This window comes from Lampris incognitus, chromosome 5 (genome assembly GCF_029633865.1).
Source record: "Lampris incognitus isolate fLamInc1 chromosome 5, fLamInc1.hap2, whole genome shotgun sequence".
Classification (NCBI taxonomy): Eukaryota; Metazoa; Chordata; class Actinopteri; order Lampriformes; family Lampridae; genus Lampris; species Lampris incognitus.
In genome coordinates, this window is record NC_079215.1 from 15701420 (window position 1) to 15725347 (window position 23928).

At 41.8% G+C, this 23928-nt stretch overlaps 2 protein-coding genes across 3 annotated transcripts in view; one reads left to right on the forward strand and one right to left on the reverse strand.

Moving 5' to 3' along the window:
* The window catches only part of vps54 (VPS54 subunit of GARP complex), a 51293-nt gene extending 43031 nt beyond the window's left edge, over positions 1–8262 (forward strand). The window contains exons 16-23 of one of the 2 annotated variants that reach the window (XM_056280643.1): positions 505–568; positions 1179–1284; positions 3066–3153; positions 3715–3836; positions 5637–5717; positions 6283–6390; positions 7168–7262; positions 7834–8262. In XM_056280643.1, the coding sequence (XP_056136618.1) occupies positions 505–568; positions 1179–1284; positions 3066–3153; positions 3715–3836; positions 5637–5717; positions 6283–6390; positions 7168–7262; positions 7834–7939 (770 nt within the window). In that variant the 3' untranslated portion in view covers positions 7940–8262. Of the gene's footprint in view, positions 1–504; positions 569–1178; positions 1285–2064; positions 2794–3065; positions 3154–3714; positions 3837–5636; positions 5718–6282; positions 6391–7167; positions 7263–7833 lie in introns of those variants that run through there. The other variant, XM_056280642.1, reaches the window with a different exon arrangement.
* Positions 8263–8706: 444 nt separating this feature from the next.
* LOC130112444 (protein tyrosine phosphatase type IVA 2-like) lies at positions 8707–10851 on the reverse strand (the record flags this gene model as incomplete). Its single annotated transcript, XM_056279789.1, has 1 exon — positions 8707–10851. A coding segment is annotated over one exon (489 nt), but the record flags the coding sequence as incomplete, so codon positions are not given.
* Between the last annotated feature and the right edge of the window lie 13077 nt (positions 10852–23928).

Below are 23928 nucleotides of genomic sequence, written 5' to 3' on the forward strand. Positions count from 1 at the left end.
TGGGGGTAAAAGGGTGTATGGCAAACCTCAGCCACTGCTGGGGCTCTCCGACACAGACGCAGATGGTCAATGACGGTGCAACAGCCTGTTTATTAAAAGCACAATGACTACAATTTAAAAACACCTGGGTGTAAAAATGTTGAAAATAAACATTATTAAAAGTCCTTTGGTGGGGAGAGCGCTATGTGGGTCCACATCACTGCAGCCTTCAGCTCTCTACCAGGCTCTGGTGTGAGTCTTTGTAGGGGCGTAGCAGCATTTAAACCTGTATCAGGTCAATTAGGCTGACTCAAGATGGGTGCGTCCACTCCTCGCTTGCTACAGGGGGCAGTTGACAAAACTCTGAATCAAAGAAGAAAATGTTTGATGAAGCACTCCTCGCTTCGATGCCAGACTGGAATATCAACAACAAAGCCCAAACTGTCTGTGCTTACTGGCGTGATTTACCCCTTTTTAAACTGTTAGAGAAATCTGGTTGTCTTAAATACTTCGCTCCTTCCAAAGGTTCAGAGGTCCGAGCACCCAGTGACTACCTCCTGGTGGATGGACAAAGATACGCCGTAGTAGGGTAGGTTCCAGACCGTACTACGGGTATTGTAGTATGTGCATTTGGTAGTATGGTTAAGGTGAAAGGCACAAAACCAAATTGCGATTAACCTTTATGCCATAGTCTGTTTTTTGTGATGATGGTGATTGCTGTGCTTGCTGTCATGATCACAGTTTTATATTGCGATTACTCAAATAATTGGTTTGAGGAACAGTGGCATTCTGAGTGAAATGAAATGCTTCGTATTACCAGTACTTCAGTAATCACAGTATTCTATGATGGTAAATGTCATCAACTAAAAGATGAGTGATGATTAAATGATTAATTCTGTATAGCCCTACTATAGACCCTCTAGTCCCGGGTAAAACTTTAAGGTGAAAAAAAACAAGTGAAACTTTCTTGATATCTTTTCATCTAGCTATTAGTCTTGTATTGCATCTACAATTATACACAAACAGATGCCTTTTAGCACTGCAGTTTAAAGGTCCAAACCATTTTGGACAATCCAGTAGTGCTGTAACTTGTACTTATAGTAGTGGCAGACATTAAAAGCTACTGAAGTTCATAAATTTATCTGTTCCTATTTTTATTATGTGTCTTGAACTAACCCCCTCCCCATCTTTGTATTCAGGACGGTTCTGATTCTAATTCGGATTTTCCTAGAGTACTGTCAGTGTGTCAACGACATCCCATCCATCACTACAGACATGCTTACCCGCTTGTCTGACCTACTCAAGGTTAGAACCAAAGGTGCCCTGTATTAAGAGTGAATTCTAATTAGGTGCATGTTCTGATGGCTCAACCACAGAAGCAGGTAGCATGTCTGTCGATAATATCAGAGGCAGTACGGACGTTTATGTTTTTATACAGTTTGTTGGATGAAAATTAACTGGACCAATGCACAAATGCCACTAAGTAGCAAATGGACCCAAAATAAATGCACTTAAAGTGTGCAAATGCCTAAAGACATAAAGGTATTTTGTCTTGTGAGGTCCACGGGAAGCAGGATAGCCAACCACTTTTGAAGAAGTGGAGCTGTGATGTATACTACTCCTCGCTGGTATTGTAACCAAGCTGAGTCAGGGTCAATGTGTGGTGACAAGAACACCATAATATCCACTAAATAATGATCAGATGGTAATACTTAGAATTATAATTATCATTGTTATTATTATGATTATACTGGTATTGTTAATATCGTCATCTGTCTTCAAGTCAAACTCTAAAACAAAATTACTATTATCAAAAATACCCAGCAAAGTTGAGCCAGTTCTTCTGGACACAAGTTTAGTGGGAAAACATTTCCCCAATCCTCTGTGAATAGTACACATAACCATTATAACTCTAATAGTGTGGGAAGATGGCTGCGCGAATTCGCGTTTTTGCAGCGGCCTCGCCCAGTGCCGGTGTCGGAAGATGGTGGCGTGAGTTCACATTTGCGGCGGCCTCACCCAGTACCATCCATGCAGTGTCTTTGTCCACGTCTGCATCTAAGTTTTGTCTCCATTTGATGGCAGGGAGAGTTGACGCTGGATCAGCGGGGAGAGCGGGGAAGGCTAAGCTAAATGCTAGCCCATGCAGACCGGCGGTTCGAATAACACAGAGGGTGGTCTGGCAGCGGCCTCACCTGGCATTGACTGTAGTGTTTTTGATGTCGTCGTGAGGAGTACGGGGAGGTGTGTCGAGGGTGTCTGGCTGGGGGAGCTGGTGCTGGATCGGCTGGGAAGCTTTGTCTGCTTCATCCAGTGGGCCCGCGGACCACGGACCTTGTCTGGAGCTGCACCCGAGGAGGAAACGTCAAGGGCAGTCTGACAGGACATGGAAGCGGGGCAGGCTAAACTAACTGCTAGCCCATGCAGACTGGCGGTTCTGACAGTCATCCTGGCTGGCGTTTGTTCCCTTGGACAGTAATTTTTTGTTTAGTTCAGATGTGTTAGTTTGGATATGTGTGTTCTTGTAGTTTTTGGCTGTGTTTTTGTCTTTGTGTTGTACTAATGTGGGCTGGGGGAAGCGGCATTTCATTTAATTTCATGTACGCAAATGCATGAAGTGAAATGACAAAGTGTTCCTGATTCCTAATTAATGGTCATGGCAACTTACATATGAAACCGGTGTTAGATCACTGGTTTTGGTCATTATGCAACTGTACTTGTTAAAAGGTTGGCGATACCTGCAGTCAGCTAAGGACTGACAAAATCACTTGGATGAGTAACGAAACATTTTCCCACTAAATTTGGTGTCCAGATGAACTGATTCAACTTTTCTTGGATTTCCACACCTAGATTATTGAACACGCTTTGAGACATTATCAAAAATAGAATAAGATCTGAACAGAGTAGAACAGGACAAAATTGCAGCACCGTAGCAAAGGAGGCTGAACAAAACTGATTATTAAAAAGGTAAAGGGAAATTCTTAAATGGACTTGTTCATGAAATAGTCTTTTATTAAACTATGATATTTTCTATCTTTGAAATTTTTTTTTCTGTTGTTAACACTGAATCCTTTCCCTTTATGCAGCACTTCAATTCGCGCAGCTGCCAGCTGGTCCTGGGAGCCGGGGCTCTGCAAGTTGTTGGCCTCAAAACCATCACCACCAAAAACCTCGGTAGGAACGGTCATCATAGCCCAGATACACCGGGTCGCCTGCTAAAGAGACACCTCAGCCTTTAAATTCTAGTTTATCTGTCTCCAACACATTCTTATTGAAGAAAAATATCTCCCGTTTTAGGATTTCAGTGGGTAATGCTAACATACTAGCATGCAAGCGAGTACCAACCATTACTTGGCTGGTTCCAGTGATTAAGCTCTTGCTTCTAAAACATCTCTGCAAAGAGAATGACAGTATTCCCAATGACTTAAGAATAAATTGAGGGCTGACCTCAATTAAGTCATATTTTTACTCATGACATGAAAACATTATCGGTGTATCCTGAAAAGCCATTTTTAAGCCAACTGGAGCAAAAATGTTTAAATCTTTTATTTTTTTAAATTATTATTTAAAAGTGTTAAGCAAAACAAAGAAACTAAGCTTGGAATATTCTTCCATTCTACAACAGGGCTGGATATTGGGAATTGCTACTTATTCAAAATGATTTGGCTGATAACTTCACTGTCTTGCCTGCTATGGTCTAAGTAATATAAAATAAATGTGTGTGTGGTACCACAGCATTAGCATCTCGGTGTCTTCAGCTGGTGGTTCATTACATTCCAATCATCAGAGCCCACTTTGAGACGAAGCTCCAACCAAAACAGTTCAGTGTCCTCAGGCACTTTGACCACATCACCAAGGTAAAGAGCTCCAGTGCTGCACATGTACATCAGTATACAATAATCTTCATGAGGCCTGTCACCATAGGGGTTTTTCTGGTTACAAATGTAGCTAATGAAATTTTGTTTCTACTAAATGAAAGCTAATATTATTGCTTCAGTTGGTGTCACTTTTATACACAATTCCCTCTATGGGCAAAAAATTACAATGTTGTTGGTAGTCACGTGAAAGGATAGTAATTGTACCGCTGTGACAAGTCTCTTCTTTCTCATATTTTCTGTTAGTACATACTAGCGCTGCACGATTAATCTAATCGCAATCGTGATGACAGCCCGTGCATTTGTATAACCACAAACCAGAAAAGGCTGCAATTTAATTAAATAATAAAATGTGCATGCGTCTGCATATCTACGCCCATAATTAAGAGACAACCAATCAGTCTCTGTTTAGGTAGTGAAGCATGCGCAGTCTACGGTCACTTGATTATCCGGTGTACTGAGTGCAGACCAGAAAGAAGGAAAAAATGGATACCGATGACAACGAGCAGATTAATGCTGATGAACTGGTAGCAAAAAAAAAAACGCGACCTCAGTTATATGGCGATATTTTGGATTCAAGCTCAGCGACACAGCAGAAAGAGATACTGTGTACAACATGCAAAATGGAAGTCGCTACATGTCATGGCAACACGACAGATTTGTGTTATTTGTATGTATATAAATTTGTGTCATATTGTGATTATTGTCCACAATAATCACAATATGATCCAAAGGAGTCCAGTCACAGTGGATTCAACTCCTTTGGATAACCATGACTTGGATGAATGAGAACATTCACAGACAATCACAATATGACTTTTTCACCAAATCGTGCAGCACTAGTACAGGCTAAAAAATCGAAGTAGCTAGTAGTTTTCCACTTCCTGTGTGGGAAAATGGTGGCGCGAATTAGTTTGCAGCGGTCTCACCCAGTACCGGTGTGGGAAGATTGTGGTGCGAATTCACGTTTGCAGCGGCCTCACCCAGTACCGTCCATGCAGTGTCTTTGTCCACGTCTGCGTTTTAAGTTTTGTCTTCGTTTGATGGCTTGGAGAGCTTGGTCTGCTGCTTCTTGTGGGCCCAGGGACCATGGCCCTGCCTGGAGCTGTGACCGAGGAGGTAACACCAAGGGCGGTCTGACATGAAGCGGGGCAGGCTAAGCTAACTGCTAGCTCATGCAGACCGGCAGTTCCGACAGTCATCCTGGCGTTCGCTCTATTGGACAGTGAATTTTTTTTTTATATGTTATATATATATGTGTTTTTGTAGGTTTTTTTTTTTGTAGTTTGGATATATGTGTTCTTGTCGTTTGGATGTGTGTTTTTGTCTTTGTATTGCACTGCCGTGGGCTGGGGGGGGCAATATTTCGTTTCATGTGCGCAGGTGCATGGAATAAAATGACAATACATTTTCCTGATTCTTGAACATTTTCACCAAATCATGCACCACTAGTACAAACTAACAAATAGAAGTAGCTAAAGCACCGAACGTGTTGCACAGATCTCTGTGACATATAAAAATGTTTATACACTGAACTGCTCATATTTAATGCTGTGGTCATATGGGGTGGCTCCCAGTGGCCAACGTTTGAAAACTGTGGTTGTAATGGGTAACTTCCAGTGCCAACAGTAGGAGACCCCACATGTGAACCATAATTTGATAAATCAAATTTAACCACAATCTCCTGAAGAGAGACTTAACACCTCTCAACATCACTGATTGTAGGATGTACAAGCCACATGATAGAAATATATTGTTGCTAAACTTCTCTGTCACTTCTAGGACTACAATGATCACGTAGCGGAGATCTCTGCTAAGCTGGTGGCCATTATGGACAGTCTGTTTGAGAAAGTTTTATCAAAGGTAAGACTAGGTCTCTCTGAAGGGGGGCTTGCAGTATTTCTCAATAGGTTTTGTTCTGTTTTGGTGCTAAGACAGTTGGATATAGGATAGGATAGGAAAACACTGGGGAGTTTTAGTGATTTCCCCAACTGCTGTGGGAGATTAATCAACCTTCTGGAGTAGACTTGGGCTACCATGTGCTGGGGGGTGGGCGGGTTTCCCTTCCACCCACGCTACACTGCGTGATTTCACTGGTTAGTCTGTCTGTCTGTGGTTGAAGAGTGCTTGTCAGTAATATCACCTTGGTGTAGTTATTGGTTGGAAGGAAAACCTGCATACTCATGGCACTTCATAGCACATAGTTGTCTAGGTCTGATCTGGAGGGATTCTTCCATTCCAGCAATCATATTTAACTAAAAACCGTGGAAGTGGCTAATGTTTTGAACCAAGAGTTATTGGTTCAGTTCAGCCTATATAGGTGAATGAGAGAGGTACCAATCCACACATGTTGATAAAAGGGGCTCATGTGAATCAAAGCCTTTACATATGATATGTTGGTAATGTCTTACTCATTTTGTCCCAACAGTATGAAGTGAAGGCCCCCATGCCCTCAACCTGTTTCCGGAACGTGTGTAAACAGATGGCTAAAATGCATGAGGCTATCTACGAGCTTCTACCAGAGGAGCAAACCCAGGTCAGACGCTCACTACAAATATGTTCCACCATACTGCTTCCCCAAAGCCACATCCACAGATGGCCCCCGGGGCTTCTTCTCAGCGTAGACGCAGATGGGGATTACTTTCAGCTACTTTTTGTTGTTTTTTTAAAGGGATTTCTTATTAGAAAACCAATGCCATAAAACAAGTTTGATAGGGTGCAGAGCTTTGGACAGACTACAATTATGTAGCCAAGATTACACACATGAGTTTAATGTCATTTTTAAAATAGATTTCATACAGCTTTGACTTTGAATTGTATGCCACTTGCACAAGATGTTGTGGTGTTTATTCTTGTAATTGTCTCATTTCACCCGAGTTCACTGAGTGTTGATGAAGTCCTAATGAAATCAGTGCCATCTCAAAGGGCTCAGAGCAACAACAACAAAAAATCTTAAGGTCAAATTCTTTTTATTTCAAAATCTTATCTTTTTGTGGTTGTACCAAAACAAGAACTCCGATAAAACTAGAGGAGAATTTTTCTGAAGAAAAGTTGTTTGCTTCAGCTGAGTTTTTAATTTTGCTTTTTCTACCCCACCTTCACTACAGATAATCATCACAGGTGTCCTCTCATCACAGGTGTCCTCTCAGCTGTCCATAAACTAAAATGTGACTCTTTGGTTCCTGCATATGAGAAAAGATTTGGAAGCCACTCGTTTTTACAGAATATTAAAATGGAGATTGCTCTTATCACAGACTGCATCACAAAGATGTTTACGTTTTGTGAACAAATATCTGTCCTGTTTTCTGTTCAGATGTTGTTCCTGAGAATCAACACCAGTTTTAAAATGCACCTGAAGAGGCAGCTGGCTCGTCTGGGCGTGATCAACGATGGAGGGCCTCAACATGGGTAACTGCGGTGGTTTTAAACTTCTGTTAAGATCTATATATGCATACACACACACGGAGTTTTTCTTAATCCGATGTGAGGATCTGAGGACAGGATGTTGTATTGCTGTAAAGCCCACTGACTCAAATTTTTGATATTGAGCTATACAAATAAAATGGACTTGACACAAACGTGCAAATGTTTGGTCACAGTAAAGTATACTAGCCCCCCCCGCCCCCCGCACGCGCACACACATATTTCAATGTCCTTCAGTGTCTTTTACCAAAATCCTGTTTTACTCTACTGAAATACTCTGTCCCTTAGTCATCTGTGGCTGACACAGGTGTCCAGTTGGTCTGACTTGCCTCTTAATTTTGGGACAAATCATCTGGATAATTGGGGGGGGGTCCTAAATTGGACCTTGGTTGGAATTGTCAGTTGGCCAAGATTTCTATCCTAATTTCATATCTAAATTTTAACCCAAAAATCAACACTGACTGAGTTAATGAGTTATCAGACTTGCCGTCTGCACAGGTTCCTTCAGATGACAAGCTGTCCTCCTCTTGTCCCCTTCATCTCCCCTGCCCTCCAGGCTGGTGATGGTGGACATTGCCTTCTACACAGAGAACATGCAGGCCCTCGGCACCCTGGAGAGACTGGACCTGAATATGGCTGAGATCTGGGAGCAGAAAAGGTGATGGAGGTAGACCAGACTCTCCACCCACCGCACGTGATGCTGCGTCCCAAAGTCAACGTGGAGGACCACCGACATTCAGAGGAGCAGGCCAGCACCACCCGGCTACCCAGACCAGGACAGGACGGCGGAGCTACCTCAGTAAACCCTGACATCAGAGGGTTGCCGCCCGAGGGAGAGACTGATGGAGAGAAAGAGAGAGACACCGAATAGGGACCAACTATCCCCAGGAAATGTGCAGAAACGTGGGTCTTTTCTCCAACAGCTCCATCTGACAGACTTTTCAGGAAGCATCCCAGTGCGTCCCGGTGAAACTGCTGATACCTCACTTCACTGTTCATTCATTTGTTCATTATCCTTACGCAGGGTCGCGAGGGTGCTGGAGCCTATCCCAGTAGTCATTGGGCAGCAGGCGGGGAGACACCCTGGACAGGCCGCCAGACCATCACAGGGCCGGCACACATACATTCACACCTAGGGACAATTTAGTACGGCTGATTCACCTGACCTACATGTCTTTGGACTGTGGGAAGAAACCGGACATATATATATACGTTTTTTTTCCGACAGTCCAAAGACATATATATATATATATATATATATATATATATATATATATATATATATATATATATATATATATATATATACAATCCGTTCTCCCCCTTTTTTTTTCCCGAGTGGTGTGTGTCTTCAGCAAGCTCGGGTCTTCTACCAGAGGCCTGGGAGTTTGAGGGTGGGTTCTGCGCAGTATATATTATATCTATATATCTCAGTGGTGAACCGTGGCCCAGCCTTCAGTAGGACCACATGTGGCAATAAAAAAATCAAACATAGCAATAAAAATAATAGCCAGAGCCCTGTCACGTGGAAGTTCAGCATATTAAAGGTTTGTTTCCTCTAACTGGCTTCACAACACACAAAGGTAATTCCGTAAAACCTTATAATCCAGCTTCTAGTATACCCCTCTGGTCAGTCATTTACAAACACACTAAAAATAATTTACAGATGCCTCATTAGAACAGCAGACGTCAGCGAAAGTTGCATAATTTCGAGATAGAGTAAAGATAGAGAACACCAGCCGATTATTGAAAAAAGCTGTGTACTCACAGCGTTTTTGCTTTGTATTTCGATTTATTTATCTTGAAGAACCAATATTGTACACCCAGGTAGCATAGCAGTCTATTCCGTTGCCTACCAACATGTGGGTTGGCAGTTTGAATCTCCGTGTTACATCCGGCTTGGTCAGGCATCTCTACAGAGACAATTGGCCGTGTTTGCGGGTGGGAAGCCGGATGTGAAGAGTAGGGTAATTGGCCAAGTACAACTGGGGAGAAGGGGGAGGGGGGCCAATAACAATCAATCAGTATGAATTGGGAATGTCTTCAGAATGGGTACAATGGTAAAAAACTGACCATTTTCTATCTTCTCCACCTCTTTTCCTTCAGACAGAGGGAGGGTTTAACAGTTGGATCTTAGGCTCTGTATGCGTCTTAATGAGTGACGTGAAGGGAAGTCCCTGGTGTAAACCTGTTAAAAAGGAGTGAGCAGCCTTAGTGAATGGGGGGGGGGAAAGTACCTGTTGTGCAAATCACCAAGTGTCTCCACCATGTTCAACAACGGTGTAGAGAAGGTGTATGTGTGTAGGACGGCCAGGAGGGTTTGGTGGGTCTCTTCTGAGGTGGACTTGTAGCACTCCCGCAAGATAAGTGGAAGAAAAAAAATGGCTGTAGGAGAAAATTTTTAAAAAAATCAAAAGGATAAAGCATCCTTACCCCCCCAAAACTCTAGACTGCCACACTAATAGCTTGTAAAAAAAAATATAGCGGACATATTCAAAAATAAGTAGAACCCCTAAACTTAAAAAAGTGACTTTAAGCAAGTGAAGGCTCAGAGAACATTACTGCAGTTTTAGTTGAACTTTTAGGAGAAACATCAAAATGGACTGAAAGGTTTAAAATAGCTTTAAAAAAAGAAAAGAACATAACCCCAGGCCAATCACAATATCAATAATAGAAATAAAAATCAATATTGAATATTTATGAGGGTTTTTTCTCCCCCATCATCATTGTGGAACTATGATAAAAATACACAAAATGGAAAAGTTAACCCTCTGCAAAATCTGGGTGGGGTGGGGTGTATCAGGATGGACTCGAGTCGAAAAATTCTGGCCCCTTGCTTGAACACTAGAAACTGGGAGGTGGGCCTATCTGTGTGCTTTGACCTTTCTCATTCATTGGTTCAGCTGGTGGATCCCTTGATCTGGATTCAATCATTCAATCGCTCGCTCACTTATCTGTGATCAATTAGCCGTGACATAGTGTGTTAAGAAATCACCACAAAAACAGCTTTCTCTTCATTTTTATCTCCTCTTGTTGGACTAGTTTCCCCTGTATTTGCACATTGAGTGACACACTGATAGACAGCCTACTGCACACAGCAGTTATGGCCGTTGGCATCCTTGAACCGCAGACGCATTTTGGGTCTGTAGTTCCCGAGGTAAAGATGCTGTTTGGAGTTGAAGGCTCCACCGTTTTTCTGCCTTATGAACTGCACTGCATCCTCATATTTCATCCCACACTCAAAGCGGGCTAAGGCCACCAAGACTGGATCTCGGCCTAACCCTGCCACACAGTGCACGGCAATGCAGCAGTCAGGTTCCTCGCGAAACTCGGTCTTCAACAAGTTGAGCCAATCATCCACAATGTGGGTGGGAGGTAGGGCGCCATCATCAAAGGGCCAGTCCAAGACCTGGATCCCCTCCTTCTCCAGTGGAGCCTTGTCAAAAGTGGCCTCACAAACTGTAACCAGTGTGTTCACTTCAAACTTCTTCAGCTCCTCAGTGAACTTGTTGAGGGTGGCATTGATGATCCATTTCACTGTGTGCAACCAGAACTGAAAGGAAAAACTATGAATAAATTATGATCGATGTTTTTAGAGGGGGCACGGAGTGTAAAGATACTGTTCCCGAAACTGTGGGGTAATTTATTTTTCTGTTGACTTGAAGGGTGGTTTTTTTGTTTTTGTTTTTTTTGGGGTTTTTTCCGTGGTCATATGCGGTTGACAAGTTTTCAAATGGGTCGGGGTGCCTCAAAATAAAAGTGAAAGGGTATTTTAAAAATCTGACAGGGAGAACTATCTCCACAACCTATTCTGTTGAAAGATGTTCAGAGTTCAGGAGATAAATCATTTTCTCTGACTCAGTTTTTTAACATTTTTTTTCCTGATTCCTGAAGGACCTAAGGGCTTCCTGTTCTTTGTCCAGTCCCACATCGTGTCCCTTGTCTAGAGCTGATCTGTGTCTAACCTGATGTCTGCTGACAACATCCTGAAAACACAGCGATAAGACCACAACACCATTTCTGACAAATGTTCCTCGTGACATCAGAGAAAGAATGGAAATATGGAGTACCTGCAGGGCAGTACTATGTGTATTGGCACTGAAAGAGTATTTTTTCCAGACTTGTCTACTTATAAAATAAGATTGATGGTTACCCTTTGCTGCTCTGACAAAAAAACAGGTGATTTAATTTTTTTTTGTAAATCCCTTGCGGTTGAAGAAAAAAAAAATCATGACCAGATATTCGTCATTCCATATTTTTATGATCTAAAAGCAGCCAGTCTGTTTAGATTTTGTATTATCAATCACTTTGGCACCAATCTCTGGAAATGCACCTCAAGATACTGAAATAGTATTCAACTCATTTGCATATGTTTGTTTGTTTTTCCTCAACAATCATTTGAAATGTGTGCACAAATAATGTTCATGTTTACCTAAACTGGAAATAATTATATGATTTTGTTCTGAAATGAGACATTTAAGCTACAGTACAGTGGACATGATGACTGGTTGGTGGCCCTCTGTGCCAGTATGCATGAACGTTGAGGGTTTTTGTTATGGCTATGTGAAAATCTCTCCCTTAGAGTAGAGCATATCTGTCCTCATCCCGTCTGTTTAAACACGGCGAACAGATTCCAGTCTGCTCAGAAACCTACGGAGAGCTAAAGGAAGAACAAACAAAACAAAAAAAAACCCTAGATGTTCCTTTAGTTGTGTTTGTGTAACACCAAAGCATCCGACCTCCAACCCAAACCTGTCAGTCTGGTGTTTTCCCAATTCAAAACCGTGTGACGCCGCCAGTCAGTGGTGTCCGGAGTGTCAAAACAAAGCGCCACCGATTTACAACAGAGCCGTCAACTTCAAAAGTGCCTACTTTTGATAACTGTCACTACACATCCTCTTCAGAACTGTACTGCTTGAGTGCCTACGTGTGTGTGTGCGTGCGTGCGTGTGTGTGTGTGTGTGTGCGTGCGTGCGTGTGCGTGCGTGCGTGCATGCGTGCGTGACACAGAAAAAAACAGCATTATTGAGTGGGACTGAATAGCCTTCATTATGGCTCTGAGTGAATTGACATGCCAGTCTTGGCAGCATGCCTGACATTTGAAAATGTCTTAAATCCTACAAATCTTTTCTGAATAAAACTACAATAACAGCTGTTGCCATGCTGTGGTCTTTTTTATTTATTTATTTATTTTCATAATGGGACAATGCCACTTCTCAGTTGTCCTTCAGGTTAAATTTACCACCAAAACATTTTGGCTTTGCAACAAATTTTGTTGGGCAATGAGGCGTTCTGGTGTTCTTACGTAATGTCATCTTGAGTGACTTTCAAAAGATGTAATAATTTCTATTTTGGCACTAGCTTGTTGTGTGTCCATCCATCCATCCATTATCCAAACCGCTTATCCTGCTCTCAGGGTCACGGGGATGCTGGAGCCTATCCCAGCGGTCATTGGGTGGCAGGCCAATTTAATCCAATTCATGGTTGTGGGGATGGGGGAGCTGCAGTCTATCCCAGCATGCACTGGGCTGAAGGCGGGGAGACATTTTGGACCAGGGGTGGACAACATGATCCAGAAAGGGCTGGTGTGGGTGCAGGCTCTTATTCTAACCAAGCAGTTACACACTTGACTCTACTATTTGATTAGCAGACATGCCAGTAATTACATTAGTAATTAAAACCTGCACCCACACCCAACTAATTGTCAGTGAAATTTGCTTTAGGGTCAGCAAATGATGGTTAGGCCTACTAAAACCAGCTGTAAAAGACAAGATAGCAAAGAAAATAGAAATGTGAGATCTTTTGGTATGAAAATGTAACAGTCAGTCTGGTAAATATAAATATAGTAGCGCTGCAATGCCAAATAGCGCCACAGGGCTAACTACTACTACTACTACTTTTGGCTACTTCCGTTAGGGGTCGCCACAGTGGATCATCCATTTCCGTCTCTTCCTGTCCTCTGCATCTTCCTCTGTCATGCCAGCCACCTGCATGTCCTCCCTCACCAGATCCATAAACCTCCTCTTTGGTCTTCCTCTTTTCCTCTTCCCTGGCAGCTCCATATTCAAGTCGATTTTATTTGTATAGCCCAATATTACAAATTTGCCTCAAGGAGATTTATAGCAACACAACATATTCAGCATCCTTCTCCCAATATACCTACCCAGCATCTCTTCTCCGCACATGTCCAGACCATCTCAATCTTGCCTCTCTTGCTTTGTCTCCAAGCCATCCAACCTGAGCTGTCATCAGTGCCACCTTACTGAAGGGGGACAGGTTTGAACAGTGCAACAATGCATTTCCTGAAGATACACTGGGCAACACCCTGAAGGCCTACCCCATGTTGAATGGAAACAAGCTGAAGACAGAGCTTAGTCTCATCTACAGCAAGGATGAGTTCAAAGCCTGTCATGGTGCTGTGGGCCTATTCAATTTGATTATGGACAACAATCTTGAAGAAGTCTTTTCAGAGACTGTCACACTCCTAAAAATCCTCATCACCACACCCATGACTACAGCAGAAGCTGAGAGGTGCTTCTCAACTTTGAAAAGAATTAAAACTTTTCTCAGAAACATCATGACCCAGGAGAGGCTGAATGCATTGGCCATACTGTCAGGAGAAGAGACTGGTGACTGAGATGACTGACTTTAACCAGAACGCCATAGAGAAATTTGCAGGAGAGAAGGAAAGGAGGGCACAATTTATGTTCAAGTAGTGCTACTGGCCAATGGTAAGACAGCATTACAATGCTGTGTTGTTTTTAGATTTGTGTTTTGTTTTTTTCTTCTGCTTAACTATGTTCCATTTATTGTTTGCATCTTTATAAACATCAAAATCCCAGTTGGATATTGGTGGACTATCTTTAACATAACTGCTTTTATAATCAATCTGTAATTAATGTAAGGACAGATACAGTGATCTGTGGACATGGGGGATACATCCTCAATTCAAAATAAAACAGGGTACGAACCCTGATAAAATCTATAGGCTACATTGTCCTGACTGTGTGGACATTAAAGCAGCTGTCAGGTGTGCTGCACCAAGGTAAATTGCCCCCCCCCCCATTTTTAGCACCAGCCGCCACTGCAGAACAAGGGACTCCTTCGACCTGGAAACATGAGTAAAATCAGACCTTTCAAAGCGAGTGAAAAAATAATTGTTTGACAGATCAGCATCCTCCACTCCATTAACATTGATAAGTTGGTTAGTCTCACGTGCATATTGGTTCATGGAGGCCATTGATTTGATCCCTTGCCAGGCTGTTCTAACGTCACCACTGCTGTAAAGCATTTCTTTTTTCTTTTTTTCCCCCCTATACTTCATTTTGGTCTTAGCTATTTCATTCCTCACTTCTCATAAAATAGACTCAACAGGACTAAGAGATGACAGGAGAAGGCTTCGCCCCATAACCAAGGAGTCTACATCCAACTCTGGTAGACAGTCCAGACATACCAAAACTGCAATAAAACTTCAAACACATCAGTCAAACCCGGTTGTTGGAGAAACTAGCAAAACAAATGCCAACCATTGACATTTTCTTTTGCTGCCCAGCACTAAAACCCTTCTGGCAATCAATTATTAATTATCTATTATTAGCACTTTTCAAGTTGAACAGCCAATCCCAAATGCATCATTTTAGGAATATCGCCACTAGAATTAACCCAAGAAACAGATAAATGTTTATGTAGAATATTTACTTGCCGCCATGAATCAGGAGACCAACAATTGGCTAAAACCCACATTACCAATTCAAAACTGGAACTCAACAATACCAGAAATTTTAGAAATGGAAAGATTAGTTTACAGAATAATGAATCAGGAGTTGGAATACCAAAGATGTTGGACCAAATAGATTAGATGTTAGGGCAATAAATAAATTACATAAGACCATATAAGTTGGTTTGTGTATATATGAATGTATATCAGGCCAATAATTATCACTAATGCATCAAGTAAAAAGGAAAATGAAAAATGTATTTATTGAGCATTCAGTAAAACGGACTTACTATGTGTTTCGTGAGGCAAACAAGTAAAAGATGTGGAATCATTATATTCGTTCCTAATCCTGTTCTCCTTCGTCACTCCCAATGAAAATCTTAACATATTCAACTCTGCCATCTCTAGCTCTGCCTCCTGTCTTTTCGTCAGTGCCAGTGACGATACTGTAGTGTAGTTTGGCGGGTAACTTGCTATACCTTCTTTGACCAGCCTCACTGCAAAATTGGTCAGATTCGAATATTGTTGGGTTGCATTTTGGTCATGATGTTCCTTCATGATTGCTGTTCTCTGCTCCAGGTGGAGTCAGTTTTCCTCCTTGCCTGGGTCCCCTCGACTCGGCAGCAGGGTGGTGACTGGCCTTCCGAAGATCAGTTCTGCTGGTGATGGTAGTTTACTGTCGATGGGTGTTGCTCTGACCTGTAGTAAGGCCACTTGTATGTTACCTCCTTGTCTCATGGTTTTCTTCACAATGGATTTGATGTGTCGCACATGCCTCTCAATGAATCCATTGCTTTTTGGATAGTGGGGTGAGCTTGTCACGTGCCTGATTCCCCAGTCAGCCGTGAATTTCTGAAACGCCTGCCCTGTGTACTGGGGTCCATTATCTGTAAGTATCTCGTCAGGCATTCCAAAAAGAGACATGTACATTTCCATTTTTTGTGCAACTGCCCGTCTGGACACAGGCATGGGCATTTCATCCACTAGTGGGAACTTAGAATATCTGTCCACAATCAGTAAATACTGATGTCCATCGATCTCGAATAGATCAGAAGCTAGGGACTGCCATGGTTTTGACGGTGTGTTGTGTGGGTTGAGAGGTTGCTTTGGATTTGCATCCTGATGTTCCACGCATACGCTACATGACCTGCAGACTCTTTCGATGTCATCGTTCATTCTGATCCAGTAGACACTTTCTCTCGCCAGTCGCCGTGTCTTTTCGATGCCCTGGTGTCCTACATGCAGCTGTTCGAGTATAGAATCAGTCATGGAGTCTGGGATGAGCACCTGTCTGCCTTTGAATATGACTCCTGCTTCAACTGCGAGCTCATCTCTGAATGACCAGTACTCACGTAGTTGTCTTGGTAGAGCTTTGATGTTGTCTGGCCATCCCTGGTGGATCAGCTCTTTCAGTGCATTGAGTCTGGGGTCGCTGGTGGTTTCCGTACGGAGTGCGTCCTGTTTCTCGGAAGAGAAGTTTATCATTGCAACAGTGAGCATCTCTGGATCCTCGACTTCTGCCTCTATTCCATCAATGCGCTCGTCCAGCTCGATGTTGCTGTTGTTCTCAGGGTTGGGTAGTCGGCTGAGTGTGTCTGCCAGGACCATCTGGTTTCCTGGTCGATACGTGACCTCGTAGTTGTATCCTTGTGTTTTTATCAGCATTCGCTGAAGCCGTGGCGGGGCGGCATGCAGTGGCTTTGTGCATATGGTAACGAGAGGTTTGTGGTCTGTAACTACAATGAATGACTTCCCATACAGGTAGGTATGGTATCGCTGCATTCCATAGACTATGGCCAGCATTTCTCGCTCTATGTTGCTGTACCTGGATTGGCAGTCGTCCAGTGTCTTTGAGCCAAAAGCTATGGGTCTTTTGTTCTGCACTAATGCCACGCCCAGTCCTTTCTGTGATGCATCGACCTCAAGTGTCAGAGGTGTGCTTGGATCATAGTACTTCAGGCAGTCATGTTCGTTGATAACTGATTTCAGGTCCTCAAAGCTCTTTTGGTGGTCAGTGTCCCATGTTCAAGGCACATCACTTTTCAGCAGCACCCTCAGTGTGTGTGCTTTGTCTGCGAACTTTGGGATGTAGGGTGACAGGTAGGTCAGCATCCCCAAGAATCTGCTCGGTTCATCTTTGCTCTGGGGTGTCGGCATTTTCTGGATGTCCCTGATTTTGGCTGGGTCAGGTTTGATACCTTTGTCTGTGTACAGGTTGCCAAAGAATGAGATGCTTGTCTGTTTGATTGTGCACTTGTCACTGTTGAACACAATACCTGTCTTGGCTGCTCTCTCCATCAGGTTGGTCAGGGTCCTGTCATGCTCCTCTTCGCTTGCTCCGTAGACTGCGATATCATCGGCTATGCTGACGACACCGTCCAGCCCCTCCAGGATTTGGTCCATCTTTGCCTGGAAGAGATCTTGAGAGACACTGAGACCAAATGGCAAACGTTTCCAGCAGTATCTACCAAATGGAGTTCGGAATGTGGTTAGCAGTTGTGACTCTTCCTCTAGGTGTATTGACCAATATCCAGCTTTTGCTTCAAGTTTGCTGAATATTTTTGCATTTGCAAACTTCGGGTTCAGTTCCTCCACAGTAGGAATCTTGTGTGGGCATCTGCTAAGGCTGGTATTAAGTTTTTGGGGGTCTAAGCATATACGAAGGGAACCGTCTTTCTTTGTGCTATATGCCAGACTCGAGCACCAGTCTGTGTGCTGTTCTACTTTTCTTAACACATCTTGTTCGACTAGGTTATTCAGTTCATCTTTCAGTTTGTCTTTGATGTGAATGCTGCACTTACATGGTGGGTCTATGAATGGTTCAGCATCCTTTTTCAGGAAGAGCTTGGCCTTTCCCCTGAAGTTGCCAATTTTGTCAAACTGGTCTGGGTATGCTCTCTTTAGGTCTGCACTGTTAGATATGGTCATTTTGGGTTTTGTCTGTCTTGTGTTGACTTTTTTCTGGTTTGCATTTCCTTTCTCGGTAACTGCATCTACATTGACAGTCACTAGGTTTAACAGTTCACATGTTGGCAGCCCAACTATGGCTGGCCCTGGTACGTCTACAACATAGAACTTTGCATTGATCCATTTGGATTCTTTGTACTGGCATGGAATGTCAAGGGTGCCTAGGCAGGGGACGGCGTGACCACTGTATGCAGATAGCCTCCTGTTTGTTTTTTTCAGTCGTTTTTGGGTGCATGCATTTTCACCGTACATCTGCTTGAAGGTACGTAATGGGAGTGTGTTGCCTGATGCACCTGTGTCTATCTTCAGACGTAGTGTGTATCCACGACCAGGTAGGTCAGGTGGTGTCACCTTCAGGACTGTGTACGCCTCCTCTCTGGCCGGCTTGCTGTCTATGCTATGCATGCACTTTTCACTGATAGTTATGGAGTGGAACTGTTTCTGGTAAGTACTTTCGTTCTCACTGTCTGTTTCACTGCTACTCTCTACAGCATGTATGCGAGTCCTGCTCTGTTGCTTTTTGTCTTTATAGGTTTTGTGCTTGTGCTGTTTGTCTTGTGGTGTGTGGGACTTACTTCCCCCGCTCCTGCTCTGGCTGGAGTGTTCCTGGCGCTCTCGTTTGGCCTTCCTGCAGCACCGCTCCCAGTGACCTTTTGCACCACACGCATTGCATTCATCATCATATGCAGGACATCGACGTGGTTTGTGGCTTCTCCCACGGTTACGACATATGCGGTCCCTGTCCACAGCGTGGATTCTCTCATTGTGTGACAGGCTAAGTTTGTCTAACTGTTCATTGCCTGCTGTCAGGGCTTCATATTTTAATCCCTCGGCCAGAACCTCTGCTAAGGAATATCCTTTTGGTTTGCTGTATAGATCATTCCTCAGGGCATCATGGGGAGTGCTTGCAATAATAAGCTCAATCATACGCTCGTTAAGCTCTTCGTCTGAAAACTTACATTTCTGTGCTAGTGTTCTGGCTCTGGTCACAAAATCATCAATATTCCCATCTGGTTTCTGTCTGTGTTGCATCAGTTGTAGTCTATGGATTCTGAAATTTACGTTCAACTTTAGCTGTTTTTCAAAGAAGTCCCATAGTTTGGCAGGCTTTTTCTTTTCATCATCGGTGAGACCACTGGCGTTCAGTCTTTTTAATCCTTCATCTCCGATTCCACGACATATTTTCCTAGCTTGTTTAGCTGCGCCATTTATTTCTTCATCTTCTAAATACAGAGTAATTTTCTGTTTATACAGTAAAATTGCCTCACCCAGGTCCGGGTCTGACTAATTCATCGTCGGTAGATGCGATGCCATGACGTCTCCTGTTGCTAGCTAGCTAGTTAGCTTTGCGGCTAGCTCAGCTCCTGCGCACTCTTGCTTGAATGATGACAGAAATTATCCACGGACAATTTTATCAGTCTATCTTCATTCTTCATAAGAGTACTTTACCACTGCCACCATGAAGTAATACTTGGGGTAGTATTGGTAGAGGATCAATGACCACATCGGGTTATAGAACTCAGGTTTAATTGTGGCTCAGTAGGCAGGCGTAATAACCATACATGGTAGTGGTGTAACCATAATAACAGTCCGGGTAGTACATAACACCTAGTGTAGTTCCAGTGGATATACATGGCATTATATCACTACAGGTAGTGGTAACAGTGCTTGCCTGTTTGCATGAATTTTTGTAACCCTGAGCCTAAGATTTAAACACTCAGAACCGTTTTATTGTTACTGGAACAAGCTGCCTTCGATTTTTAATGAATTTTACCCCAAGAAAATCGCAATTTTTTGGTGCAACTTTCTCTTGCTCCCGCGACTTCATTGCAAAAAAACCCCCAAAAAACTGTTAAAAACATCGCAACATGCATGGCAATTTGTGTTTTTTTTTCGTTTTTTTTTTGTTTTTAGAAAAGCTGCCATGAAATCAGGCATTTTAGGCGGCATCCCCCAAAAAAGAGCGCGAAATCCTGGAAGACCGGTTTAGAATCCTGAAGTAGTCGCAAAAATCTCGCTCTCCCATCATTTTTTCAAAAGGAACAATTTCATTACCCCAAACTATTTGAAATACCCTTTGTCGGGCAGTTAACGCTACACCACAGCACCATTTCTGACAAATGTTCCTCATGACATCAGAGAAAGAATGGAAATATGGAGTACCTGCAGGGCAGTGCTATGTTTATTGGCACTGAAAAAATATTTTTTTCCAGATTTTCTTATTATAAAATAAGGTTTGTGGCCCTTGTGGCCGTTGGCATCCTTGAACGGCCAATGCATTTTGGGTCTCTGTTTCTTGAGTTAGAGTAAGTTTTTGGAGTTGAAGGCTCCGCGGCTTTTCTGTCTTATGAACTGCACTGCAGCCTCATATTTCATCCCACACTCAGTGACAGCAAAGGCCACCAAGACTGGAGTTTACCTTATGAATTTTATGAATAATTCTTATTGCTCTTTTCTGTAATATAACCAATGGTTTATGTTGCTCATGTACGTGTTGCCCCATACTTCCACACAGTAACTAAAATATGGCAAAGTAAGTGAACAGTACAGAATTTGCATGACTTTGTCATCTAACACATACTTTGCTTTGTTCAAAACAGAAATATTCCAGATACTTTTGTTTTTACATATGCTATGTGAGATTTCCATGTCAGTTTGTCATCCATTATTGCACCCAATAATCTAATCTCAGATACTCATTCAATAGCAACTCCATCTATAGACAGTAAAACATTTTCGTCCTTTTTCTGTTCGCCAAAAACCATAAATTTAGTTTTGTTCAAATTTAATAACTTATTTTCATCAAGTCGTCTTTTCAGTTTGACCATTTCATTTACAATGCTTTTTGCTAAACTTTTTAAATCATCTCCTGAACTAAAAAAAATAGTGTCATCCAGTGACGGACTGGGACAAAAATTAGGCTCTGGCATTTGGTCCCGACCGACCCATTTTCATCTGCAAACAAAACAAACTGCAATATCTTTGACACTTAACATATGTCATTGATATATAAAATGAAAAGTTTCAGCCCCAATACCGAGCCTTGTGGGACTCCACATTCAATCGTCATACACTCTACAAATTGTTATCTGTTATCTAAATAACTGCTTAACCAATTTAGAACTACTCCTCTCACACCATATGTATGTAATTTAGAAATTAGTATGTTATGATCTATTGTGTCAAATGCTTTTTTAAATCAATAAATACACTTATTGTGTATTTCTTACATTCTATTGCTGTTGTAATCTTTTCCATTATTTTCATTAATGCTGAAGATGTAGATCGATTTGTTCGAAAGCCATACTGACTCTCACTCAGCAATTTGTTGTTTTCAAGAAAAGCATCTAATTTTTGTACAAGCAGTTTTTCAAGCACCTTGGAGAATTGTGAAACTAAAGACACTGGTCTATAGTTAGTAAAGCTGTGTTTATCTCCCGTTTTAAAAAGTGTAATAACCTTTGCTGTTTTCATTCTGTCTGGAAAAAATACCTGCACGAAAAGATTGAAAATATAACTTAGAGGTTTGATTATACAGTCAATAGTATGATGCACTATAATCATGTCGATCCCATCACCGTCAGTTGATGTCTTGTTTTTGGATTTTGCTACAATGGATCTAATTTCATTTTCACTCACCTCTCCTAGAAACATAGACTGTACCTCTTTACTTGCCCCATTCCGACCACCTTCTACTTGTCCATCATTATGTTTTTTAAGGGAATTTGCAAGATTAGGCCCAACATTAACACAAAAAAGGAATTAAATTCATTTACCACTTCATTCATGTTTTTTATAACCTTATTATTGTCATTGATGAAATGATTGGGCAGATCTGTAGACGGTTATTTCTGATTACATTGTTTAATATTTTCCAAGTACCTTTAATGTTATTTTGATTTTCTTTTAGCATTTTAGTATAATATTCTTTCTTGGCTTGTCTCAATATCATTGTCAACTTATTTTTGTAAATCTTGTATTGCTTTTCAGCTGTCTTTGTTCTAAATTTTATGAAGTCTCTGTAAAGTCAATTTTTCTTTTTGCATGCAATTTGTAAGCCCTTTGTTATCCAAGGTTTTTTATTATAGCTATGTTTATGTTTGCATGGCATTATTGGACAATGTGAATCATACAGTGATAAGTAGCTCTTCAGAAATGTCTCATATAAAGCATTTACCTCTTCTACATACACCCCTTTCCACTTTTCTTTTAAGAGGTCATTCCTAAATTTGTTTATTGCTTCATCGGTTCTTACCCTGACATATCTATAGTAATTTTCCTTCTTATTTCTCTTTATTTGAAAATCATATGTTAGAAATACAGGTAAATGGTCGCTTACGTCATTTATTATTAGGCCACTTTTAACATGATTCTCCATAATATTTGCAAAAATATTGTCAATTAATGTTGCACAACTCGAGGTTATTCTAATGGGCTTGGTTATCAATGGTATAGCCCTCTGCTATATAATGCATCCAAAAAATCTGATGTTGTTTTATGTTTAGATACATTTAGAAGGTCAATTTTGAAATCCCCACAGATTATAAATGTTTTACTTTCATTTAGCCTGTTCATTGATTCTTCCATACTATCTTTAAATGTTTCTACATTTGATCCTGGTGTTCTGTACAAGTGACAACGATATTTCTCATCCTTTCCATTTCAGTTTCCACACTTGCGCATTCCATTAAATCATCGATTACAGTTGTCATTATTCAACTGGTCTGCATTTCAAGTCACTGTCCACATACATGGCCACACCCCCTCCCCTCTTGTTGACTTTTTTTTAAAAAGAAAAGTGCCTAAGAACAGAAAAGTGCCGTCAGTGGGTACTCAAAATTATTTTCACAAAATAAACCTCTTAACCTGAACAGTAAGCCATCACAGTAAACAATTTTAAATTGTGAATTGTAAACATTTGTAAACAAACATTTTGCATTTTAAACAACAATTTTGAACAATTTGTAAACATTGTAAACAATCATTAAACATTTTCACCCCTTTTTTCTTTCTTTTTTTAACACAACCTCTAGTTTATATCGCACAGTCCTTCACTGAGTGCTTTCAAAAGCACCAGAGCTTGTGCTCCCTTTTTTGTCAGACAGTCAGCAAGTTGGGCTTTTGTGACTGACCAGAGTACCTTCTTGATTTTTTTTTCTTTGTATGAGCTCTTTGATGCCACTTATGTCTAACCGAAGCCTCTTCTCGTGACCTGTTTTGTTGACTTAAGGGCATCGAACAGGGAGTGATTGTCAGTCACACAGACCAACGGGGGAGCATTCAGTCCAGCAGTCCCGGTAGTGAGCTCAGAAAAGTGTGGCCAGGAAAACTGCATTGTCTATTCCATCTGACATAGCAAGAGTCTCTCCAGCAAGGGTGCTTTGCACCACACATCTAATCCTCTTAGATTGCCAACAGAGAGGAGAGAACTTCCCTCCTTCTCCTGAGAGGGTGATCAGTGTCCCCCCTTGTGAGCCTCCATCTGGGAGGTTTCCCAGAGAGGCATCACTGAAAACAGTCAAGTTCAAAGCATTTTTATTTCCCAAATATTGAAATTTGAGTGTCACCTTTCCAGTTTTGAGTTTACGAATCACCTTATTTGCATCATGAATAGATTGTACTGTGGCATTTTTCAGATTGGATGCTAAACCACAAGAATCAAACATAACATCAGGTCTGGTTTGCTTTGCAACCCAAAGGATATGTCCTATTTTTGACCTAAGCTGCTCCTTTTCTGTTTCAGTAAGGGGAGCATCCTTTAGTACAGCACGTGCTGGTTGCATGTGAATAGGTCGCAGGTTTTCAATGTAGCTATGCTGATGTACCTGTATTACACATTAACAGTCACAAAATCCATTCCTACATAGGAGAAATTATCATGTTTCTCCCGTCCCACATGAAACATTGACTTCAGCTGGGGAATCACGAGTCGAAAAGTTTTGTGAGCCCGCCCAAAGAAAATCATCT